At 35.6% G+C, this 26,853-nt stretch overlaps 3 protein-coding genes across 6 annotated transcripts; 2 read left to right on the plus strand and 1 right to left on the minus strand.

Annotated features, from left to right (window-relative positions):
- The first annotated feature begins 5,087 nt into the window (after window positions 1–5,087).
- LOC149406130 (putative F-box protein At1g44080) lies at window positions 5,088–7,101 on the plus strand. 3 transcript variants are annotated; one of them, XM_089626673.1, is made up of 4 exons: window positions 5,088–5,122; window positions 5,229–5,395; window positions 5,812–6,403; window positions 6,493–7,101. In XM_089626673.1, the coding sequence occupies exons 2-4, from the start codon at window positions 5,293–5,295 to the stop codon at window positions 6,497–6,499; spliced, it is 702 nt and encodes a 233-aa protein (XP_089482799.1). In that variant the 5' UTR covers window positions 5,088–5,122; window positions 5,229–5,292; the 3' UTR covers window positions 6,500–7,101. The 3 variants fall into 3 exon arrangements, with proteins under 3 accessions (XP_089482799.1, XP_089482790.1, XP_089482783.1); XM_089626664.1 differs by having other exon boundaries at window positions 5,812–6,165; window positions 6,247–7,101; XM_089626657.1 differs by having other exon boundaries at window positions 5,812–7,101.
- Window positions 7,102–7,935: 834 nt separating this feature from the next.
- Window positions 7,936–13,872, minus strand: LOC149406131 (putative phospholipid-transporting ATPase 8). Of its 2 annotated transcripts, none has more exons than XM_089616249.1 (11): window positions 12,874–13,872; window positions 11,161–12,494; window positions 10,795–10,905; window positions 10,436–10,712; window positions 10,237–10,325; window positions 10,043–10,151; window positions 9,762–9,965; window positions 9,544–9,669; window positions 9,314–9,412; window positions 9,016–9,207; window positions 7,936–8,700 (listed from the first exon to the last, which is right to left on the minus strand). In XM_089616249.1, exons 1-11 carry the CDS (start codon window positions 13,255–13,257, stop codon window positions 8,116–8,118), a joined length of 3,510 nt encoding a protein of 1,169 aa, XP_089472375.1. In that variant the 5' UTR covers window positions 13,258–13,872; the 3' UTR covers window positions 7,936–8,115. The 2 variants fall into 2 exon arrangements, with proteins under 2 accessions (XP_089472375.1, XP_089472381.1); XM_089616255.1 differs by having other exon boundaries at window positions 11,161–12,456; window positions 12,874–12,974.
- An 8,239-nt stretch (window positions 13,873–22,111) lies between these two features.
- Window positions 22,112–26,136, plus strand: LOC149406132 (uncharacterized). The gene is made up of 5 exons (XM_089610083.1): window positions 22,112–22,431; window positions 23,744–24,646; window positions 24,754–25,141; window positions 25,279–25,830; window positions 25,910–26,136. The coding sequence occupies exons 1-5, from the start codon at window positions 22,429–22,431 to the stop codon at window positions 25,996–25,998; spliced, it is 1,935 nt and encodes a 644-aa protein (XP_089466209.1). The 5' UTR covers window positions 22,112–22,428; the 3' UTR covers window positions 25,999–26,136.
- The last annotated feature ends 717 nt before the right edge of the window (window positions 26,137–26,853 follow it).

Raw genomic sequence — 26,853 nt, forward strand, 5'->3', positions numbered from 1 at the left:
TAATTTTTTTACGTGTATTTTTCCTTGCATGCAATTTGTCTTTTATTTACGTCAATATTACAAGAATATTGCTAACATAGAAAACTAAACCAAACGGCCCCTTATTTTTTCGATGAGGCAAAAACGTCAAGTTAGATAATTCTTTAATTTATGTGCGATCATAAGATACCGTCTTAAATGGAACTACGTGTGATTCTAAGTATTGATTAAAAAAAACAACATTAATTTATACCAAATACTAAAAATCTAATGTTAGTTCTTTGGTGTGAGGATATGCAATTCACTCACTTAGGTAGTTTCTAGTTTCTTATTATTAAAATCTTTTTTTTTATCAGATCTAAATTTAATAACAGATGCTAATGTACAAACTAGCTTCTGGGTTTTCTTAATCAATAACTTGTATCACTAGTGGACCACTCAATAAAACGAATAACAAAATTTGAATTGTGAAAATAATCACTTTCTATTATATAATGATCCAGATTTACACACCATGCAAAGAAGATTGCATTCGGGGTGAGTTGGATTAGACACCATAAAAACGTGAAGTATATTGTTCCATTACGTACTATTCATCCTGGCTATTGGAAGGAAATGGAAATTCCATTTCCAATAAGCTACCTTCCATTGCTTATTGGAAATGGTATTTCCATTTCCAATTTTGGTGCCTTCCATTACTTATTGGAAATAGAATTTCCGTTAAGCTTAATGGAAATCCATATTTCCATTAATTTCCAATAAGGAATTAAAAAAAATAAAAAATCAAATTTAAATGGTAAATGAAAGGGACTAAACTGTTAAAATTTTAAAAGAATGTACTAATATGTAAATTGAATTTCATCTTTATTAATAACTTTTTAAAGATATAGTATATTAGAAATGTTTTTTTTTCTTCTCTAAAAGTGTATTTTCTCCAAATGTATTAGAAATCTCACGTCAAAAGTGAATAAAAACTAAAATATCAAAATAAATTATAAAATCTTACATTAGTCACTGTATAAACTAATGTTTTTTCGTGTTTATTAATAACTTATTTGCTACAAACAAAATAAAAACATTACATATCAAATTTCATATCAAAATAAAAACATATTAAAGTAGTTTTTTTTAAAAACGTGGACATTACCACGGAGGTTTTATTCATAGGCTTCACTTATGGTAAAAGAATACCGTGGTTTCACAATGAGAAAAAAAAAATTAAAGACGAGATGATATTTAATTTACATATTTGTACCTTCTTTTAAATTTTTAACAGTTTAGTCCCTTTTATATACCATTTAAATTTGATTATTTATTTATTTTTAATTACTTAATGAAAGCAAATGGAAATATGGAATTCCATTAAGCTTAACGGAAATTCCACTTCCATTAAGCAATCTTCCGCCCCTGCCACTTCCGTCAGTCACGCGGAACACGGAATTCCGTGAGGCACAAGCATGACATGGAATTCCATCCTTCCATTAAGTTCCATCCCGTGAAGCCACCTTGACGTACTATGCTACTTTTAAAGAAAGGTTCACTGAATTTATAAGATAAAAAGAAATAAATAAATAAATGTTATTATTTAATGTAGATCATCGAACGTATTGTTTTTAGTGCCGACTGCCGATCATATTATCCCTATGACAAAAGTGGGTTGCTTAAAGATATTAAAATAAAAATATATATGAAAAAGACTTTTAGGCATCAAATGAGTACCAATGTGGCTGAGATAGCCGGCAAATATGAAGTTGTAACCTAAAAGTTGTAACCTTTCTAGATATTCCTTGTGACTAAGTGGAAAAATGCATGTGATTTTCAAGTGGAAAGGAAATATCTCATGAGCCAAAGAGGTTTGACAATTTATCTTGTAAATAAATATCTCTTATATATATATATATATATATATATATATATATATATATATATATATATATATATATATATATATACTAGTTTTTCAGCATCGCGTTACTCGCGAATGATTTTAGCATATTATAAATGATAATAACAAGTAAAATTTGTAGAGGTTAATTTGTGTTATCAAGATTTGTAAACAATGGGCACCAAAGAAATCGGCAATTAAGAAAAACCCTTAAAAATCATAAACGAATAATAAAATGTAAAAAATTTATTTTGTACATTGATTAGACTTTCATGAGTAAATAAGACTTGCGTTCCCTTTCCAATGAAATATGGAGACACATATAAGGTGAAAGAAAATAAATATAAAAGAAAAACTAATAAAGAAAATATAAAACTAATATACACTCAAAATAATGTATGTTATTGATATAGACTACGTTTGGTTGGGATTAAAAAACCTTGTTTTTGTTTTTAGAAAAAACAAAACTGTTTATCCAGTGATTGGCAAAACTGTTTTTAAAAAAAATTTCAAAAACGTTTTTAGATTTTGTACATGAGATAGAAAAGTTAGGATTCTTAGCTTTTAGAAAAAGTGTTTTTAAGTTTGCTATATAAATTACTGTAATATCATTGTACAAAGTATTATTTATATATATATATATATATGTATATAAATAAGCATATCAGTAATTATTATTTAATTATTAAGAACATGTCTATTTTAGTTTTTTTACTATAATATTTTTCTTTTACCAAACGCTAAATCAGTTTATGTTACCAGCAACAACTGTTTTATAAACAGTTTACCAAACACTTTGTCATTTTGTTAAAAAAACAATCTAAAAGCACTTTTTTAAAAACAAATTAGTTATGTTAAACGGGGCCATAGTATAGTATAGCATCAGTAATTATGATTATAAAATACATAAAAAAAAAATTATACAAAATATATCGATGAGAGAGAGAGGAAAAAACCAATATACATAATTTTTTTTTTACAAAATAGATTGAAAATTTTTTTTTTAAAAAAAACCAATGAAATATGGAGACACATATAAGGTGAAAGGAAATAAATATCAAAGAGAAAAAGAAAGTATAATATAACATTAGTAATTATATACATAAAAAAAATTATACAAAATATATTGATGAGAGAAGGAGAAAAAAAAAACATAAAAAAAGGATTTACAAAATAGATTGAAAAGAAAAAAAAAAACCCCAACGAAAGGCAAAGTAAAAAGAAAAAAGAAAAAAGAAAAAAAAAACAAACAAACAAACCGGGGAAAAAAAAAACGAAAAGGCACAGAAAAAAAAAAAAAAAAAATCCGCCACGTGTCGCCGCCTTGCGACGCCACGTGGCGGCGTGTGGATGAAAGTTGAAAATGCTCTCCTCTTTATTATCTATGTTATAGATATATTTTTATTTGATTCCTGTATAAGCATATTATATCATCTATATATGCTTATGTAAACGTCATCATGATACTAGAAGTTATCATTACAAAACTAAAGCTATGAAAATATCTATTTATTTTTACATTATTGTCTTAATTTAGTCTGTTTGAAATATTGAGAATTCATAAAAAAAAAAAAAAAAAAACGCGTGAATGAATGTAGAGACTGTTGACAATAATGTCAATGTTTGTACACATATAGCTAGCTACATATTTTCCATAAGTTTTCACAAGTAAGTCGAACCTTAGACTAATCTAAAGTAACAATGTTTGAAATTAAACAAATTTGATTGGTGTATAATCACATCAAAAAGCATAAAAAGTAATGAAACCTATGATATTTGTGCATTTTTAGGTGCGACCTAATTTAAATCTAGTAGTGTCAAACGACCTAACCATGCCCAAATATTTCCTATCCCTTGAAAGGTCGGGTCGATCTAATCTTCCAAGTGTTTGTCAAGAATGGGAACTAAATTCTTTCACATTCCTTATTTATATTATATTTTATTTATATAGAACATTCCAAAGATATTTGCTATTTGCAGCTTAGTCGGCTAGGCTAGTATATTCTACAGATAATATTCCTCTGCATGGATCTATCTTGTTGCATGATTATTTTTTCACCTTGAAAAAAATCCTCATGTTTTCTATCATTATGGACACAAATATTAAGATGCTGATCTTTCATTCTTCGCCGAAGGTTTTTATCTTCAATTTTCTTTGCAATTTTTCCAGTTTTTTTTTCAGAAATTATGAAGATTAAAAAAAGAAAACAATCTTGAATTTGACCGGAAAGTCTTCAGAGTTCTCTGGATTTTTTTTACAAAATTTTGACGATTTTTTTAGTGACAATAGTCACAAAACTAGTGAATTTTATGATAATTTTGCACGCAATTGGCAATATGTGACAACATTGTCGCGAAAATTAGGTATTTCGTGACAACATTCTCACAAAATCTGAGTACTTCGTGATAATATTGTCATAAAATTTGTAGCTTTTCTGTGACAACATTTGTGTATTTATTGACTAACTCTAAAATCTCTACCATGTCCATAGTTTGCTTCCAATTTTGGACAAAAAATTAACCAAAGAATGGCCTAAGAAACTAAGCTGTCACCACCACCAACATGTACAGATTGTCACCACCAACATGATTAACTCTAAGTAGATCATTTAAACTAATAGTTACTTTGGTAAAGACAGCCATAAACTTTAAATTTACTTGGAAATTATTCCAGCAATCAGTTTTGAGTAAATCGAATTATAAACATCAATTCCAGGAAAGTTTCCGGGCATGGAAGCAATGTTAAGCAAGGTTAGTGTTCAGATATATTTGCTGTACAAATGCATATTCCCACACTCTCTTTGTAGAATAATAATAAAGCACTAAGCAATGATGCCAAGCTATCAGACTCTCCAAATGTCCTGTTTACAATCATCCATCAAACAAAAAGAAAAAAAAAATATCAGTAAATCCACTGTTAATCGTAAGAAAAGGTTACCTTTAATAAATACACCATTATTGGTAGCCATCTATGCTCAGCGACTTCGGGCAAAATAAAACTCAAAATGTGGATTTTTTTTTTTTTTTTTTTTTTTTATATATATATTTTTTTTAATAGTCGAACGACCCAGGAAGACTATGTAGTTGTGGGCTTCATCTTAAAGCCCATAACTTTAAGCAAAAAACTTAAAGCCCATAAAACCCTTTGAGGTCCAAAGCCGACTCATTCCAATTATAAATATACTTGCCGATTTCTTTTTTCTTATCCTTTGCTCAAATCTCTCTCTCTCTGCGTTTCGTTTCGTACTTTGGAAACAGGTATGAAAATATTCTGAAACTACTGTTGCCGATTTCTTTTTTCTTATCCTTGGCTCAAATCTCTCTCTCTCTCTCTGCGTTTTGTACTTTGGAAACAGCCAAACAGGTTTGAAAATATTCTGAAACTACTCGTTGTTGAGTTTTGCGGGGTTGATCATCGAGCTGTATTAATGGTATATGATCTTAAGCTTTTGACTAATCAGTTTGTGAAACAGGAAATTGGGGTCGTTCCAGCTCGAATATTCATACGTAAATTAGCAGAAGCAATGGAAGGTACGTCAAGTTCTTTTTCACCGAATATAAATATGCGTTTTTTTTTCTTTCTTTTTTTTCGTGTTTCAAAGGGTTTTTTTTATTTATTTATTATAGGAAAAATGGTAGAAAGCAGCCAATTCAAATTATGAATTTTGCAAAATAATCGTAGTTTTATTAGGTATAGCAAAATAACCAATTGATCTTACTTGGGAACCAACCTAGATTAATCTTACTTGGGCTAGTTTGCTTATACTTTACAAACTATGGTTATTTTATAAAATTTTAAATTCTATTGAGCTATATAACCGCTGGACCCTTTATTATAATATAATTTTTGTTTGTGGTAGCGGTTTCATAAAGAGCTAGATATATATTGTAATACTTAATTAAACGTTAAATCCATTTAAATAATAATTAATTTTGTGTCCGTGCAGATTGGAAGAAGTTACCAGATCAATTACTTGACGCAATTCTGGAAAATTTGAGCTCGTCCATTGACTATTTGCAATTTAAAGCCGTTTGTAGGTCATGGAACAATGTGGTGATGCATCACAAAGTGAAGCGAGTTAAATATTACGACCATCAAATCCCGATGTTGTTAGTTACTAATGAAAAGGAAGAAGACAGTTTGCGAGTATACGACGCTGTTCGGGGAAAATTATCGAAAGTGAGACTAAACATCTCACATAAAACGCGCTTTTGTGGCTCTTCTCAAGGGTGGTTAGCGTCCGTAAATCACGACTATACTGTGATGCTTCATAGGCCTTATTTTGGTGTCAACAAAGATGGTAACGACGTCGCTTCAACTATTTCTCTTCCGCCGATATTTCCTCCTCAAATCGATTACATATTGGAAGGCGGAAATGCAGAACTTCTCAAGGAAGAAGGAGATTCATTATTTCCTCCGTGTGAATACCACATTCTCAAAATATGCATCACGGCGAACCCACAGCTACATTCCAAGAATTGCATTATCTTTGCAATATACGGATATCAATCATATCATAGCCGGTTGGCTTTTATCAGGTACACTAAAGATACAACGTGGACTAAGATAGAAGATGGTATCGGATATTATGACATGATGTGGCATAATAATCAGTTGTATGCGGTAGACTATAGCGGTCGACTCGAGTCTTTTGAAGTGTTTGATGACGTGGAAATCCCCCCGAAGAAGTCTGTTGTGGCTCCGAGTTATTACGGTCCTAACTACGGAGTTGGTAAAAGATATCTCGCAAGAACTTTGGACGGAAAGATTCTTCTAGTGGATAGGCATTTTAAATATCTTTGGGAGGAAACACCGACTACGCGTGTGACACGCGCCTTCGAAGTTTTCAGGCTAGACACCGAAAACAACAAATGGAAGAAGAGAAAATCATTTGGTGATGTGGCCATATTTTTGGGTGACAATATTTCTATATCGGTTCGAGCTTCTGAATTTCTCGGATGTCGTCGTAATTGTATATACTTCACGCAAGACTTAGACGACTTTCGTGGAGCTAATGCTCCTATTATGTCTGACGTAGGTATTTATTGTCTTAAAAATAAAGAGTTCAAATTACATTTGGGTTTAGATCCAACTATGTTTGAAAACGTCAAACAACCACCAATTTGGATCATACCATGATCCAATTTTATTGTTTTAATTTATCTTTTTACTTTTGTTATACACTAGAAACTTATGTTCTTTGATAAGTTTGCTATTGCAAGAAAGTTGTGAGTTGTTGAATCGTGTTCACATTTTGATGACAACATTCATTCATTCATTTTTTTTAAATGCTAGTCTTCATTAACACAACAAATGAATTAATTTATGTTATCACGGTTATAGTTTATCAAGATAGATGAAATAGACAATTGAAAACAATTAAACGGAAAAATAGAAAATTTTATAGTTTCAATATTATATACCATAATCAGCCCACCTCAATTCTGTGTAAAACATAATTTTTTTTTTTTTTTTCACACATTGGCTATCATCTAGCAAACTAAATGACTACGACGTCTCGTTTGAATATATCTGAAGTTTTGTAGAATCACTGATACCAATCAAATGGCATAATAAGGGGGATTGAATATCTCGTTTAATAATATTTATCTAATCTTATATTTAAATAACAAAAAATCCAGGGACTTTCGTTATTTATGATAAATTTAAAAACTTAAATTCTCTGATCACAGTAAATTCTGATTTCTCTATCATTTATATTATGAACAATTTTTTTTAAACGTCAGCCAATTATCAAGTTGTGAATCTTTTAACAAAATGAACTCAAAAACAACATGTACAAACAAACAAAAAGACCCCTAATCCGTATGACTATCAGTCACGCCCGTCCTCGTCCTCTACCTCAACGGCAGGCATGAGAGCTCGTCCCGATCCTCCGTCTGCCTATGTATAGATTATATGTCCACCAAAAATCAATTGAATTTTCAATTATTGATCTATCCACAGATTCAACACATCACTTCTTTTTTCCTTAAAAGATGGCTAAAAAAAAGGATATGTTACACAGACTAGCAGCAGCATAAAAAAAAACACTGGCTTGGTACTTGGCTTACATTTCCGAGTGAATTTTTTTTTTTTTTTACACATTAGCTATCATCTAACAAGCTAAAATGGGGTATGTATGTATACAAATCAATCATTTCTCAAAACCTAGCTAAAAATAAAATGATCTAAAAAAAAACATGTACAAAAAAAAACACACAAAAACAAACAAACAAACAAAAAACCCCTAATCCGTACGATTATCAAGTCTCAGACCCGTCCTCAACGGTGGGCACGAGAGCTCGTCCCGATCCCTCCTTTGGTCCCGATCCTCGAGCAGACCTTGCTGAATCATATCGTGGTACATCGGCGTGAACCGAGACTGAAAAGCCCTGAACGCGAAATACGGAAGCAACGTTGCGACGACGAGGAAGAACGTGACGAGCCAGTAGAGCGGGCTGAAAAGGCAAGCCTCGACGAAGACTTTGTAAGCCGTGGTCGAGACGTCGGGCGTGATCGAGCCGTACATGAGCACGAAGAGGTACCACAATCCGATGCTTCCCCATATGAAGGCGTGTTGGATCCACGTGAAGTAGTTGATCGCCAGCGCCATCTGGCAGTTGACCGTCCACACCACGCTGCTGTACAGCATCGCTCCGAGCACCTCGTAGTCAACCGTTTGACCGTCCCCGCGGAACGCCTGGAGATTCGCCGCGTTCGTCGTGAAGAAGAAGATCACCGCCGCGCTGAAAGCGCCGTTCCCGATCCACCCCGATATCCGCCACCAGCAGAACAGCTCGTTCGAGATTCCCTCTCTGTACAGCTCCGGGTACTGAGGACCCGAACAAAATCACCGAGACGATTTTAAGTTTTTTTAGCTTCTATGAATCTCATCAATAACAGAACTCTTACTCTCGAGATTTTGTATTTTAGTTAGTGGGTTGATATTGATTTTGAAAAGCACGAAGACATAAAATAAAAGATTCAGAACTAAATCCGCCAACTATTTTTCCTCGAGACTTCATAGTAGTTAATGGGTTTTTATTTTTTTTAGATGTAGTGTTTAAGGTTTTGTATTTAATTTGGAAAAGCACGAGCACAAGAAGCGTATTTTTGGACATAAATTTGGGGATTTCTGATGGAATACCTTGAGGCAGGCTCGTGCGGAGACATCCTGATCGAAGACGCCGAGAGCGATTACGGGGAAAGATGTGAAGAAGACATTGTACAGAGACATGTACCAATCGTTGTACATAGCCTGGCCGGAGAAATCCGCCGAGGCCTCGAACCAAAATAGAGTGATCCCGAATGTTATGTTTTTGTAGAAGAAGTAGCATATCTGAATCATAAAAAAAAAAAAAAAAATAAATAAATAAAAACTATTATTATTGTACTGGTTCAGATATTGAATTGGAAAGAGAGAAAACATGGAAGCATGGTTTTACCATCATAGATATGCGCCGATAGCACCAATGGCCGTGTACCAGCAAGAGACGCTCCAGAAACCGGAACTGACCAATCGAAAAATCACTAGCCATCACTGCCTGCGACAAGAGACATCAATTGGAATTCAGAATCATATATTATTACCACATTTAATGATTAGTCTAAGAAAAAAAAAAAAAAAAAGCATGTTAAGAGTGATGATAAAAAAAAAAAAAAAAAAAAAAATTACCTGCATGCCTTCAAAACCACTGATCCCGACACCAATATCAGCCTCTCGAAGCATTCCAACATCGTTAGCCCCGTCGCCGATAGCCAGAGTTGTTTTACCCGTTCCCTCTTTGACTAGTTTTGTAACCTACACGTTTTGATCTGTATCAGATTACTCTTCTTCTTCTTTTCCCGGTCGACGATCAAAACTATATAAAGAGCAACAGCGAAAAAACTTACAAGAGACTTTTGCCTGGGCGTAGAACGGCAGCATATGACAGAAGAGCATCTAACAGCGAGATTGAAAAACAACATCTTCGCATCATCGAGGAGCAAATAGTCCAATGCCTTTCCGTCAACTATCAAGCCAAAGGCAACAGAAGTACTTGCTTCAATTTGTGCACGTGCATCTCTGACTTGCCTCATTACGCTTTCCTTTGAAGCCTGAATTTTTTTCATTTTAATGTTACAGCTATTACCGTGCTAGAAGTTTATTTAGATGTAATTCAGAATTCTCTTACCTTTGCTATTGCCACTGCTTTCTCTTCATTACCCACTGCAACAATATCGGGTGTCTCGGGAATGATGGTAAACGTGGTCATATCTCGTCTTAGTAAGCTACAAGCATACCTATACCATAAACAATAAGGGACTCGTTGAATCACATGACCTTTCAAAAGCATATAACTTTCTTTCTGTGAGCTTACTGACATACCCAATATTCGTTGCAGTTTCCATTTTATCGCCGGTTAATACCCATATTTTAATATTAGCCTGGGAGAGCTTTTGAATACATTCAGGCACCTGGAGAACAAAAATCGTTAATTTATATATAAAAAAAAAAAAAAAAAAAAAAAAAAAAAAAAGTGAAAAAGATTCCAATTCAAGAAATATGTTTTATATATAACGCTCACCCCTTTTTGCAGCTTGTCCTCGACAGCTGTGGCTCCGAGAAGAATCAAACCCCTTTCGATCTTCTCAGCAGTCCTTTCCACCAATGCTTCCCGGTCTTCGGAGACGGAGGTTTTCGCCTTCGCAAATTCCTCTTCCCATCTCTTATATACCTCTTCATCGAGCTCACGATACGCAATCACCAACGTTCTCAGACCCGCTTCGGCGTATTTTTGTATGTGAGCCTTGGTCTCAGCCTCATACTGTCTCCCATTCTCCGCGAGCTTTTGGAACATTACACTGCACATACATATATATGCCAAGATACATGAATTTTCGCTAATATTTTTTGTCGAGCAAAACAAGAGAAAAAAAGTCTTACCTGTCAGCACCCTTGCAGAGGAGCAACAATTTGTTTTCCGTGTCTCTTACGATTACCGACATGCATTTCCGAGCACTAGTGAACTCTAGGGTTTTAACAAGCTTGTACTCTCTGGAAAATGGAGAAACAATTATGAAGAGCTCGATAACCAAAACGACGATTGAATGCCTTGATTCACAATTGTACACACTATTTGAAGAAAGGGTGGGAGTGAAACTTAACAACAATGGTGACAATGCAACTTCAGATATATATATATATATATATATATATATATATATATATATATATATATTTTCAGCTGAAAACGGAGAAAAGTATATACTCTTTTTCCAACGAAAAAACTACAAGTAAGCCAAAACTAACCTCCGAAACCTTTCCCCCGTGTCGTAAGCGACTTCATATACTTGTATGAGCGACTGTTTCCTGTTGAAAAACTGAAAACCGAGCTCCCTCGCGGCGACGACAAAAGCTGCCTCGTCCGGCGATTCAGCCTCGTACGTGATTTCCGAATCTTCATCTCCATCGGCAACTGCTGTGTGACACACCGCAAGAACACGGAAGAAATTCTGTATGACACTGGCGTGGGGTTCACCGACCCACTTCCCGTCCACGATGCGCTCATCGAAGAAGTTGAACCCTTTGACCGACCTTCTGAATTCCAAAACGTCGCTGCTGTGGTCAACCGTATCTGATGGGCTATCACCAGAAGCCATTCGCTTTTCCATAGCCACTTCGACTTCCGTCAATCCACGTCCGTACGCGGTCCCGGCGATCGAGCATTTCACAAAGTCCATCGAATTACATGTCAGAGTTCCGGTCTTGTCGGAGAGTATCGTGTTGACTTGGCCGAGCTCCTCGTTCAAGTTAGAAGTGCGCGCACGGGCCGGCTTATCCGAATCTTCGTCGTACATGTCTTGGTCACGGTTGATGAAAATGCTCTGCAACACCTTCACGACCTCGATCGACACGTACAGAGATATCGGGATCAAATACCCGTACAACATGAGGGCCGTCAAGAAATGAAGAAACACAGCGAGCAGCGGTTTCCTGGGATCGTAGAGCACCTTTGTGTCGTCTGGACGGAGATACCACCTCCGTATCTTTCCTTTGTCTTCTTCCGTTTCGACACCGAACATGATCGACCCGGCTACGGATATAAAAACGAGCACACTGAACAGAATCAAGATTATCTTATCCATTCTCTTCTCGACGTTACTTCTCTTCGTAGAAGGCTTCGTCGCGTTCTGCATTACCTTCGTATCGTGGCCCGTGTAAATAATCGCGCCGTAGATGTGCTCGATGTTCTTAAGCTTCGAGTCTCTCAACAGAATCTGTGCGAAGGAAAGGGAGTGCTCTCGGCCATTGTGGTACAAAGTCCCGGAAAATTCATGGAGTTTGTCATTGGGTTCCTCGCACTTGATCACCGCCCTGAATCCTCTGAGAGACTCTTCGTCTTTGAGATGCGACGTCACTTCCAACGCTTGCTTCACTTTCAAATTCGTCTCTCCGTCGAGGTTCATCGTGTCGACGTGGCAAATCCCGTCCTTGTAACCCGACGAGACCAAGATAAGATCAGCAGGAAAGTACTCGTCTTTGTTCACTTTCACAATGTCGCCGACTCGGAGTCTCTTCCATCTCGTCTCATGGAACGCCGAGTCCCTATACACGCTAACCCTTCGGTTATTTGCCTCAATGTCCTGTAACGGTTTAATGATTCATATATGAACAATAAGAGACAACATAACAGCATAACTCAAATTTAATTATGCCGATTTCTTCCTATCCTGACACTATATGTTGTCACTCACATTGCAATAATTACCCAAAAAAATAGCAAAATCTTAACTTCAGTTCAAGCTCTCAGCCAAAATCTTGAACAATTAAAGAAATCATTGACAAACTTCAATTCAAGATCAACCTAATCTCGAGCAGTTTAATTGCAACAAATAATTCAAGATTCTGAGACCTAATACCCAAAATAAAGAACAGAAAGAGTCTAATTTCTGAACAACTTCACAATCCAAAAAAGAAATAATAATGGAAGAAAAAAAAGAGTAGAGGTTTTACGAAACTCACTTGCGTTCTCCGCCTCCAATCCTCGACGCCTTCCTTGATAATCGTGGCTCCGATCACCATCCCGAGCGGAAGGATGATGGAATACGCCGAGTACGGGGTCACCGGAGAGAACGAGACTCCGGCGACCACGAAGAAGTAGATATTAGCGACTCTCTTGATCTGCTCATACACGGACTTGTACAAGAAATTGACCGGCGTGTACTTCGTGGTCGACACGTAGTTATCTCTGTACCCGAGCTGAGCCGACTCGGCATTGTCCGAGTCGTTGCAGTGCACGACTCGAGTGAAGCCCTTTTGCCCAACCTGGTCGGTCACCGGAGACCGAAGGCACGAGAACGAGTACAGACTACTCCAACGTATCTTCTTCCTCCTTTTCTCCGCCATTTTCGCCGGATTCGAATTTCGAACGAGGAAGACGAAAAAAAATCGAGAAAAAAGAAAGAAAAAAAAATTAAAAAAAAGAAAAGAAATTATCGTGACTCTCGGAATACCTCTCTCTCGCGATTGATTCTCCGAGAAAGCGAAAAACACAACACAATCAATCAATCAGAGATTCCTTTCCACTCGAGCAACGAAAATGTGATATGATGTAATGCCTCTCGAAAGCGTCCAAAACCATTATTCGGCGAGCTAATGAAATAGAATAGCTTGTCAACCACCATTCGAACACGTTCAAAGATTCTTTGCTTCTTCTTTCTTCTTTCTCTTCGTCTTCGTCTTCTTCGAAGCCGTTGTAGAAGCAAAGCTCGCGTAGTCGGTCACGAACAGCGCAGAGCATCAAAAGACTTTATCGAATCGCCAAGAAACCACTTCGCGGCTCAAGAAACCCCGAGGAAACCCTGGGCCTTCGGTTTTCTCGTCGATTCTTGGCTTGCGTTCGAAGCCGAAGAGACCAGAGAGATCTCTTTCTTCAGCTCTCAGCCGAAATCTAGAGAGAGAGTGTGTGTGTGTGTAGAGAGAGAGAGAGGGCAAGCTTTGTATGAGACTCTCTCAGACACTAGTATTGAGTATGAAGTAGTTAGCTTTGCCGCTTTTGTAAGCAAAAAATAAATACATGGAATTAAAAAATGAATTTTCTGTATCAATAATTCAATATGGATATTTTTGGAACTGTTCTTTCTTAATAAAAATATATTATTCTTCTTCGCTAATAATGTCCTATACTTTTTTATTATTGATTATTATTAGTATGTTTTGTTTGGCATCCCACAATCTTTAGGCAGGTGAGTTACTTTAAAAAGGCTTAAATATTTTTTTTTATCGAATTTAGTACAATAATTACGCGGTGAATTCATTGACTTTAAAGGGTTGAAAATTCATTTGGAGCGAAAAAAAAGTTAGAAAATTCAAAGAGTAAAGAAAGCGAGAGAGAAGATGAAAAGTTTTCTTCTTTCTATTTCCCTATGATGATTCATCCTGGCTTCTCGGTACGGAAGCACACGGAAGGACGGGTTTCCGAACTGCCTACGCGCCTGACGGAAATTCCGAGTTCCGTGTGGCACGGAATTGGCGTTGTGATTTCCGTGGATCGACGGAAGTGAGTTTGGGGTTTGAAGGATAACGACGGAAGGCAGCATATATGCGCACAGGTTTGCAGAATTGGTTTTTTTTTTTTTTTTTTTTAAATAATCTGGGCCGTTGGATGTAAAATCCAACGGCCAAAACTTAGTCTGCCATTAAAGTCTGGTTCACAGCTTGGAACTCTTATTTCCGTCAAGCTTTAATTCGGACGACGGAAATTCCATTACCGATAGCACGGAACTGCCGTCCTAAAGTCCCGGAAATTTTCCTCCCGTTTTGACTCGGAAATGTTGGCTGTCGGACACGGTTGTGCCGATACCGTCCGATAGCCAGCTTGAATGATGATATACAAAATAGAGTCGAAGACTCGAATACCTATGTGTTAAGAGTTAGAACAGGAAAAATCTGACGTCATAACTCAACAAAATATCTGTCGAATTCGATTTGGACACGTGGCAATCGGTCACAATCAGACGATATTTCCACTGTCATGGCCGTCTTAACTGCCTTCTAACTACCGCAAAGCAGAAAAAGAAAAAGAAAAATGATATCATTAGATATAGTTATCTAGTTTTTGATAAGTTTAATTATATACGTCAATAGAAAAATATGCGTTACAATAATGTTAGAGCATAATTTTTATCAAACATTTGTTGCCTAGTTATCATCTTATTAGAAAAATCCAGCAACTTTCATTATTCATCATCAATTCTAGCCATTTAAATCAAACCAAGTAGGGATACAAAATGATGATTGACTTTATTGGTCTTTCTTGTTTTATAAGTTTCAGTTAATGTGTCACTCTTAAATTGAAGAGCTCTCTGGAATATATCTTCAATTTATTGGATAATCTGAGAAGAATAGAAAACGAGATATAAGAGGAAAATCTACCATGGATACTTTGGGCTACACTTCAAATTGAAGCAAAATTTTTATCATGTGAAAAGAAATATAAGGATATGATAAACTGACAGTCTATGGTCCATTGAGAGATTATAAATAAATATAATACGAAAATTTAGAGATTAAAAAAAGATAGTTTAATAGTGAATAGTAAAAGAAGAAATACAATAATCTGAATATATAATCTTAATACAATCAAATAAATAAAAGATCGAAATAACTCTATATAAATAATAAATATAATAATGACAAATATATTATATATACTCTTTAAAAATGTCTAGAAGAAAAAACTTGTATGGATAATAGTAAACACAATGAAAATACTTAAATAATTTATAAATTATAAACAAACAAACTTGTATGGATATTAGCACACGATGAAAATACTTAAATAATCTATAAATTATAAGCAAACAAAAAATATGTAGTCTGAAAAAAAAAGGGAACAACTTTTTTATTTGGTACACAAAAGACAAAACCAATATTTATCTTATATGTCATGAGGTAATTGTACTTGCAGATAAGCAAATTTGTAAATTTTAAAACGTAAATTATAATGTGTGTTAGATATTTTTTTAGATCTATTTTCTCTAAAAAAAATTTCTACACAGAAATTTAGGATTTTTTTATTCTCCACCACCACCTTCCCTCTAAAGGGTGAGACAGCGCATCGATGTTCTCCAACCTAAAGGGAGATGGTGATTTCCGTTATCTTCCCTAAAACATCACTTTTGAAGCACTTCACGCCACTCTCGCCGGATTCCACTTCCATCTCATCGGATTCCGCCTCCATCTCGCCAGATCCCACCTCTATTTCGCCGGATTCTGCCTCCATCTCCGTCTTCTCCCCTTACTTCCTCCGGCTCTGTGACCCGTTCTGTCGCGATCCTTCCCGTGCACTGATGGTGATTGTTGTTCCATATGGTGATTTTTATAGAGAAGATGTTAATTAGTTTTATTATAAATAGTTTTGGTTTGTTGAACTTGTGTGTTTTACCCTTGATGTTAGGGGTTTTGTTTTGTTTAGTCTATTATGTGCAATTAGTTTGTGTAAACTGCGATACTTTATTCACTATTCTATGGTGTTTTTGTTCTCCAAATATGGCTTAGTCATCTATTGGGTTTTTTTTCTAGTTTTTTGTTAGTCTTTTTACGGTGCAAACACTCGAACATCTTTTATCACGATTGGTGGTCTTCGAACACTTTGGTTCGTTCATTAACTTTTAAGGTTTTTTGAAAGAGCTAGTGAGCTGCTCGAATTTGAGTGTGGTCTATATTCCAGTCATCGAAAATTCACACATAACGTGCTTTCATCCGATTCTATAATTGAATCATTGTTGTTTCGAGATCTCATTTTATCTTGTCAAACGATATAAGATATTTGTACTTTTGGATTTCATACCCATTATCTAATGAAAGCCTTGAGCAATTTTATAATAATAAGAAAAAGGTAAATTATCATCAAAAGTCAAAATCTCTCAATATAAGACATGAGTACAAAAAATATTAAAAATATATTCTGTACACATGGAGAATTTGTATTATATATTGCAAGACGTTCTTGTACTTGTAACAGAATAAAAAACCACAATCGCTAGGAAATAATAAAAAGGTTCACAATAAAGCATGCATTTCAATATTTAAACAATAATATATTTTATCGAATTTATAAATAGAACAAAATGAATTAATTATATGTAATTGTTTAAAAGAAGTAATTAACTATGTTTTATTGATATTTTTTTATTGTATTATTGATATCTTGTTTTAAAAAAAAATTGTATTATTGATATCGATCATCACGCTTCAATAAGTTCCCCCATAAGTTAAATCTATGAGAATATTTTAGTCTTTTTATTGAAGACCCTTGTGAAGTATCACCAACTCTAAGTCAAAATGAAATTAAAACTGCTATATTATGTTTACAGATAAAATTATATCTAGATAAACGCATGATCCAACGCCGAGCTGGTTGAATAAGTCTATGGTTGAAATTAATTCAATATAAGACAAATATAAATCAGATAGACCTAATCTTGTGATTGGTGTCGGCATAATAGTGTGGTGTGTTCTTTGCCACCGTAATTCCATTGGTCTATTTGTTTTGGTGTATTAAACACGTTCTATGTCATTTTCGTTTGGTTTGAGAAGACATTCTAATTTCCGGTCAATTACCAAAAAAAATAATAATAAAAAAAAGACGATTCAAGTCTTTTATGAAATGTCAAGTACGTTTGACCAGTAAAAATTTGAAAAATCATTGAACTCAATGAAGAAACTCTCACTTTGTCCTAAAAGCACTCGTATAGGGGAATTTCGAAGACCAAGTCAATGGTCGTTAACCTCGTCAAACGTACAAGCCTCGTTGGCTGTTCTCGACGACGAGGATGGCTGTTTTGCTGGGAGGTGGAAAATAAAGGGTTCGTTGAATTTGTTGCGAGTACGATCATAAGCAGTAGCGAAGTTATGAATTAAAATTAACGGACAAATTTGATAAGAAAAAAATTCAAGGGGCAAATTTTAAAAAAAATATTGTAATTTTAGACTGAAGAAGTATATATATATATATAATTATATATGGTATATATATATGGTTTGATATAATATAATAAATAAAAGTTAATTATACGTGAATTTAAATGTGGGATATACAAAAGTTGTTAAAAATAAATAATAGATGAATGAGAGATATGTCTTCTTTGTATTATAATAAAGTTTTATACTAGTGATACAACACTATTTAATTTAAACTATAGGTGTATATTATTGGTATTTATGCAGGGACGAAGCCTGATTATAAATTAGGGGGGGCTAATTTGCAACAAAAAGTTCAGGAGAGGCTGATTTGTAAATTTTGAGGGTAAAAAAAATGTAAAAATAAATTAAAAACTGGGTAAAAAGTGCAAAAAAAAAAATTTGAGGGGGGGCTATACTACTTGGCTTCGTGCCTGTATTTATGCATGAGTGTTTATGCATGAGGTATTTATATTATTGGTATTTATGCATGAGTGTTTTTTTAATATTATTTTTTAATACTTTATATTTTTCAAATATACAATTGCTAGCATTTCAAGACAATAAATGAGACTTTTGTAAAAAAAAAGTGCGATATCCGCAAGGGGTACTTTTGCAGCAAATAATAATTTCACGTAATGATTTAAGATAATTTATACTTCGATTTTTAATGTTGATAATGTGTATGTATATCAGCAAATTGATAGGAGCTTTATGGAAATACAACTCCGACATTGCAAAAATTGGCTATACAAATCTTGTCCCAAACTGCGTCATCATCGGCATGTGAAAGGAATTGGAGCACGTTTGCATTAGTGCATACGAAGCAGTTGAACCGTATAGCATACAAGAGATTGGAGAAACTTGTATTTTGCAGTTACAACATGAAGCTGAGCATGAGAGACATGAAGTTACAAGCTCAATAATTCAATGATGCCTTTAGATCCTTTGGACATCATCGAACGGGCTTTTGAAGGTCGGGAGCCCAAAATGAATGAGATGATGAGATGCTTCACTGGATTGATCTGGTTCACCTAGATGACGAAAATCAGAACCCATATTCTCACATTACTGAAGAGGCTGCAAATCTTGGAGTTGATGTCAACCAAGCTTTGAACAAAAACATCCACCCCCTCTCCCTCCCATCGAGAGACTCTCAAGACGTTTCAAGTTCTCCAGATGATACTGGTCATGCCTCGAAATAACGCGGGTAAGATTACTCTCATAACGTAATCAAACAAGTATTTTGTTTTCTATTTTTTTATTTATTATAATGATAGGTATGGTGGTGGTTGTGGTGAAGAACGTGGTGGTGGTTGTGGTGAAGAACGTGGTGGCGGGCAATACAACGGTGGTCATGGATACGATCCTCAATACGGCGATGACGGTGGATACGATCCTCAATACGACATCGGTGATGGATATAGCGTACCACGAACAGACGATGAATACAACCACATGCATCAGGATTTGGAGTCTAACATCCACAGAAGTTTATCTGATGCAATGTCAATCTCTTCTACTAGCAATGACGTTGTTCAATTGCTATTGTAACGACAAAAAAGAAAAAAGAAAAAAAAGAGCTTATTATTTTTTTTGCTTAATTGATTACCAATTCCACTAACAAAAACAACTTTATTGTAGTATTTTATGGATTTTAATAATATTTTAATGAAAAATAATATTTTTATTGTGAAATTTGATGTTGTGGTTGAAATTGAAAAAAAAAATTAGTACTGAAAATACAAAAAAAAAAAATGTGATTTCTACACCAAATACAAATACAGCGTTAGAGTTGCCCTTATAAAGTGATTGAGGTATAAATTATTGTTTTGTGTGTAAGAAAATGGAGTGCGTACATAGCTATCTATATATTTCAATAGTATTGGTATATTTGAGCATGATTAGCTAAGTTTCAGGACTAGAGTTTAGGGTTAGGGTAGGGGCAGAAAGTAAGACATACCTAATTTGACAAAATTGTCGAATATAATAAATCTGTCCCCCTGCGTAGAAAATGGGTTTCACGTTTGTCGTGCGAATTTGGACGTGATTTAGTGGATAACTAATTATTTATCATGTTCATTATGCAACGTGACACACGTAGTATGTTAGCCCAGCATGATTGTTGTCTATATAGGTCCACACAAATCTACTCTTCTTCCTTATCCTTCCCAATCTTCCATGTTGCACTATAATATTGCTACTACACCACATCATTTAATAACATAAACAAATCAATTAGAGATACTTAAGAAATGAATTTATATAAGGGGGAGGGGGGGTCTAAAATTGCAATATGCTACTTCTATATGTAATATGGGTTTTTAGGTGATAGTGTCAAATATACGGGTTGTATCTTGTAGGTATATTTTGACATAAATATACCTTTAAAATATATAGGCCATGTTTGGTACGTAACTCAAAAAGTGTTTTTCACTTTTTGAGTGAAAAAAATAGGAAAAAAAATGAGAAAGTTGTGTTTGGTAAAAATTATCGGGAAAATTTTTTAAAAAATTTGGGAATTGTTTTGAAAACCGGGTAAAGGAAATTGAAAACAGGGTATTAGTGTTTTCCGAAATTTTTTTCACTTTTCTCGCGTGTAGTCTGTCCTCTGTCATTATTGTCGAGCAACATAAAAAAAAAAAAGAAACGCAGAAGGAGTCGTCGTTGCGGCGGGGACGGAGGCCCTCGCGGCGGGGGTTGGACTTGGAGGAGGGCATGAGGTCGAGGTCGGAGGCGGAGGTGTCGGTGAAGGCGTCGCGGCGGACGGCCTTGCGCTTGCGTGTGGAGCGCCGGAGAGGGGAGAGAAACTCCTTCGCGATGTGGGACGCGGCGGTGCGGACCTTCTTCGACGACGATTTCCGGCTGCGCTTCCGGTGGTGGTGAATCGACGCCGAGCTCGGAGAGTAGTAATGGAGGTAAGCTCGTCCTTAGCCTTTCCCTCTCGGCCTCTTCCTCAGCCTGTCGCTGCTCCGAACCCCGCCCACTTCGCCTTCTCCGTCGCCGGAACGCATCTTCTTCTTCTTCTTCTTCGGGATTAGGGTTTCGATGCTCTTCTCGAGCGACGTTTCTTTCACTGTGATGTCCTGTTTTTCTTTTCTTTTTTCATATAACCCCCCTCTACCCACCAACCTAGCTACCTATCAAACCCCTTTACTCTGCTGCTACTCTCACTAGTCCCTTTTAATTAAAACAATATTTGTTATGCAAAAAAAAAAAAAATACTAACAATGTTCTATTCATCTCTAATTTAACTTCGAAAATGCTTTATTACTTTCTTGGATTGTAATTGTGACATGATACAACAATTGGAAGATTTGCTTGGACAGAAAAAATAAAAAATAAAAAAAATTAATGTTAAGAAAAACTTGTTTTTTTTCAAATCACACTTACAAATAGTTTACACATGATACCAAAAAAAAATATACATATATCGCACCTTTCACGCGAGCTTGAAAAAAAAGAATAGAAATACGGTATTATATTTATATGCATAGAGAAGAACTTTTTAATTACATGCGCTCGTCGTTACGCAACGTCATAGAGAGATGTTTTGGCATCGTAAAAGCTCGGTTCCCGATTTTATATTTTGTGTAGTTAAACTTATGTTTAAAAAAAAATTTGAGTTAAGAAATTGTTTCCACGTACCAAATAGTTTTTTTCACTTTTCATTTTTTCAAAAAAAAAAAAAAGTGAAAAGTGTACCAAACAGTTTTTCCAGTTTTTCAATTTCTCAAAAAAAAAAAAATGAAAACTGTACCAAACAGCTTTTTGAAAACAACTACAAAACAGTTTTTCAATACAACTACAAAAATTAAAAAACAGAAAACAAAAAACTTTTTGAGTTAACTACCAAACACAATTATAGACTTTCAATCACCTTCTCCCTTTTTTTTTTGGGATAATTTTCTTCAATGGTCAATGAATATCCTACCCTTTGTTTCCTCTTTAATTGAAAGTTTAAAAAGAGTCATCAAGTACATTATATAGCTCTCCATATAAAGCTAACTGCATTTTTTGTATTCTTGTCACAGGTCCTAAATATTATAGGAGCAGGAACAGTGAGTTTTCTGAACCCATAGAATAAATATGGGAAACTTGATAAACCAAGCTTAGTGTAGCATGTGTTTTGAAAACCAAACCATATTTTGGGTCCTTTAGAGAAACCAAGCATTTGTCCATGTAAAATGTCCAAATTACCCTTAAATTAAAATTCTTTTCAAAATCAATCCTTTATTTTCTCTGCACTCTCATTCCTTCCCATTTCATGCGTGCCTTTCCCATTCCCGAACCATTTCAATTCAAAACCCAAAAAAAAAACCCCGCTCATCCCGTCCCGCCCCAAATCCCTCGTTCTCTTCTCTTCTCTCCGTCGGTCATCCTCATGCACCCACGCCCATCGTCGTAAACCAGTCCAGCCCTACTATTCATTTCAGTCCTTCGTCGCCAGTCCAGCCGAGTCGCGAACCATCAGAGCCCTCCTCGCCAGTCCAGCCTTACTCGCCATTTCGCTCCGTGGTCGCCAGTCCAGCCGAGTCGCGAACCACCCTAGCCCTCCTCGCGAACCAGCCGAGCCCTCCTCGCCAGTCCAGCCGAGTCGTGAACCAAACGAAAATGGTGAGTTTGTTTTGGGTCCCATTGTTTTAGGGTTTGTTAAATTGAAATGGTTTCATAATTATTTAGATGACATTATTTGAGAATCTTCGATTATGACTTGTTAGGGTTGTTTAGAATATGTTTCGAAGATTTTGGGTATGAGGGTTTGAAGTTTTCGATGAATTTTTGGTGATTAAGATTGTATTGATATGAAATCTTTGGTATTTTCGGTGTGAAATTTTGGGATGGGATGTAGTTTTGATTAGAGATTTTGGATTTTTTGGCTATGAAGTTCATAGCGGTTTGAAGGGATTTCGAAGATTTAAGTTTGCTTTGTTTATGTAATGGATTTATTTTTTGTAAACGATTTCAAAGTTTTCATTTAGTTTATGTGTTTGATTTCAGACGTTTCAGTTATTTTTTGTAATGGATTTTCAGAGTTTTCAGTTATTTTATGGAATGGATTTCAGAGTTTTCAGTTAGGTTATGTGAAGGATTTCATAGTTTGTAGTTAGTTTTTGTAAATGATTTCAGAGTTTTCAGTTATTTTATGGAATGGATTTCAGAGTTTTCAGTTAGGTTATGTAAAGGATTTCAGAGTTTTCAGGTATTTTTTGTAAATGATTTCAGAGTTTTCTGTTATTTTATGGAATGGATTTCAGAGTTTTCAGTTAGGTTATGTAAAGGATTTCAGAGTTTTCAGTTATGTTTATGTAATGAATTTCAGAGTTTTCAGTTAGGTTATGTAATAAATTTCAGAGTTTTCAGTTATCTTTTGTAAATGATTTCAGAGTTTTCAGTTAATTTTTTTTATGGATTTCAGAGTTTTCAGTTATTTTATGGAATGGATTTCAGAGTTTTCAGTTAGGTTATGTAAAGGATTTCAGAGTTTTCAGGTATTTTTTGTAAATGATTTCAGAGTTTTCTGTTATTTTATGGAATGGATTTCAGAGTTTTCAGTTAGGTTATGTAAAGGATTTCAGAGTTTTCAGTTATGTTTATGTAATGAATTTCAGAGTTTTCAGTTAGGTTATGTAATAAATTTCAGAGTTTTCAGTTATCTTTTGTAAATGATTTCAGAGTTTTCAGTTAATTTTTTTTATGGATTTCAGAGTTTTCAGTTATTTTTTGTAATGGATTTCAGAGTTTTCAGCTAGTTTATATAATGATTTTCAAAGTTTTCAGTTAGTTTATGTAAAAGACTTCAGAGTTTGCAGTTATCTTTTTTTATGTATTTCAGAGTTTTCAGTTAGTTTATGTACAGGATTTCAGAGTTTTCAGTAAGTTTTCTGTGATTGATTCTTTATTTCGAACTTTTCTCATTTTTTTGTAGGCACCGAAGTATGAATTGTTAGTTCCCATCTGTAAGGATTACAGTGGTCAAATAAGTTTCAGAGGCAGCGGGTTCTTGAAGGTAATAAGCACACGATTTATGGTATTCGGATTACATGCTAGGTTGAAGGACACACAATTTAGTTGGATCGATTCCCCTTCCGTTACGGGTTTCAACTTTAATGGTGTGATTATAGACCAACTTCTCCAACGACGCATCCAGCAAAGATGTCAGGATGCAATTTACTTTGGTATCGGTAAGAATCCTATCCGTTTCGGAAGAAACGAGTTTGGTTTGATGACCGGACTAAAGTTTAGTACGCTTCCATCAACGGAAGAATTCAAGAAGCACCTTTCAAGCAACCGTCTGTTGAAGACGTATTTTCCTGACCCCGAACACGTTGATGACAACGACAAAAAACTTCACAAGGCACCGTCTGTTGCTGATTTAGAGGCAGCTTTTAACACGTGCACGAACAAAGAAGACTTGTACAAGCTCGGACTGTGTTTGATTGTGGAAGGCATCATACGAGGAAAGGATAGTTGGCAAGGTATTTGGGAGGAGTTGTTAAGTATGGTCGATGAGCTCCCATACTTTATGGCGTTTCCGTGGGGCCACGTTAGTTGGGCTGCCACTCTCGAGGGGTTGCTAGCGACGGACCCGAAACACCTGCGTACCTTATACGAGAATCGAGGTAAGAAGCAGAAGAAGGTTCAAGACGCAAAGTATGCGGTCCAAGGGTTTCTCCCTGCGGTTCAATTTTGGGCGTACGAGGCCATAGAGTTTGTCGGTGTAGAGTATGGCAAGAAATTGAGCGAGAATAGCATTCCGAGAATGCTCAAATGGGTGAGCATGAAACAAGCAAGACAGAAGGGGTTCACAAAAAAGTTAATCCGACAAAGCGTATGTTTTCTAACTTTTTTTCTTCGGAGATTTTATGTACATTTTCAGCTTCATTTCGACGTTTTCCAACTATTATGTATGATTAATTTCGAAGTTTTGTTTTATAGGTGGAGGCAACACCGACGCTTGAGCCTACCGATGGTGAGAAGAAGTATCTCTCCATACTCGAGAGACACCCATCTACTATACCAGAATATCCGGGTTACAATTCTGTTGTAGCGCACAAGAAGTCGGCGTACGTGAATGAAGAGGACGTTGGCCCACCACGTGGAGATGAGAATTTTTCAATACTTGAACGACGTTTGAGTGATGTGGAGCAGAATGTTAAGAAAATGTGTAGGGAGCAGAAGCGCATGAGGAAGCAAATCATGAGGTGGCAAAAAGACGCGACTGAGAAACTCGATTATTTGGTAAGTGTCGTCCCGGGAAGCGCTACACAAGAAGAGAGGTATCCATCGGAGAAGTTTCCACGGCGGAGGTCACCATCGCCACATGGTAATCTCTCTCAACTGTGAATTTCGAAGTTTTTAGTTTTATATTGTTAATGATTTCGGAGTTTTATGGCTTTTTTTATATACTGTTTCGAATATTAGTTATTAATTTTTGGTGTTTTGTGACATAATTTTTGGCAGTGGAGAATGATGAAGGTTTATTTTTTGACCCTGACGAAGCTGTTAATATTCATGATGAAACTTTGGACCCTCCGGATGATGATGGTGAGGAGGAAGAAGAAGAAGATGATGACAACGATGAAGATGATGAAACTTTGGACCCTCCGGATGTCAACGATGGAGATGATGACAACGACGAAGATGAAGACGATGATGACGAAGGGATGGCAGCCCCCGAGACGACAAGCAACGTGGCAGCCCCGGAGACGACAAGCACCGTGGCAGCTCCCGAGACGGCAAGCGAGACGGCAGCCCCCGAGACGGCAAGCGAGACGGCAGCCCCCGAGGCGGAAGCCCCCGTGGCAGCCACCGAGACGGCAACCACCGTGAACGCCCCCGTGACGGCAACCACCGTGGCAGCCCTCGATGACGACGACGACTTCGTCAACCCTCCGACGAAAGAGACGGCAAGAACTGTGGCAGCCCCCACGACGGAAACCTCTGTGGCAGCCCCCGATGACGACGACGACGACTTCGTCAACCCTCCGGCGAAAGAATCTGTCCGTGTCTATGGTAAGTTCTCAATTTTCAAACTGTTGCCTATATTTCATGGTTTATGTTCTTTTTAATTCTTTTATGTTGGATTGTGTAGTTTCGAAGAGAAAGAGCAAGCGGCCCATAAAGTATGATGATTACACTCCGTTGAACACAGCCAAACTGAAAAGCCTGAAAAAGGGGTGATGAACATTACTTTGGATGAAAATTGGGTTTGTAATGTTTGTTGATAATAACTTTGGTAGTTTTGGAGACTAGTTTTTTTGGATGAAAATTGGGTTTGTAATGTTTGTTGATAATAACTTTGGTAGTTTTGGAGACTAGTTTTTTGGATGATATTTTGGTTTGTAATGTATACATGAACCCGAAATGTCTGAAATCCTTGACAAAAAATTACTGAAATGTCTGAAATCATTGACAAAAAATTACTGAAATGTCTGAAATCAAGCACATACACTAACTGAAAACTCCGAAATCAAACACATAAAATAACTGAAATGTCTGAAATCAAGCACATACACTAACTGAAAACTCTGAAATCAAACACAAAAAATTACTGAAATATCTGAAATCCATTATAAAAATTATCTGAAAACTCTGAAATCAAACATACAAAATAACTGAAATATCTGAAATCCATTATAAAAATTATCTGAAAACTCTGAAATCAAACAAATAAACTAACTGAAAACTCCGAAATCAAACACATAAAATAACTGAAATGTCTGAAATCAAGCACATAAAATAACTGAAAACTCCGAAATCAAACACATAAAATAACTGAAATGTCTGAAATCCATTATAAAAATTATCTGAAAACTCTGAAATCAAACACATAAAATAACTGAAATGTCTGAAATCAAGCACATAAAATAACTGAAAACTCCGAAATCAAACACATAAAGTAACTGAAATGTCTGAAATCAAGCAAATAAACTAACTGAAAACTCCGAAATCAAACACATAAAATAACTGAAATGTCTGAAATCAAGCACATAAAATAACTGAAAACTCCGAAATCAAACACATAAAATAACTGAA

This window comes from Urtica dioica, chromosome 1 (assembly GCF_054948205.1).
Source record: "Urtica dioica subsp. dioica isolate 48M chromosome 1, U.dioica_male_clone48M_v1_H2, whole genome shotgun sequence".
In the NCBI taxonomy this organism is placed as follows: Eukaryota; Viridiplantae; Streptophyta; class Magnoliopsida; order Rosales; family Urticaceae; genus Urtica; species Urtica dioica.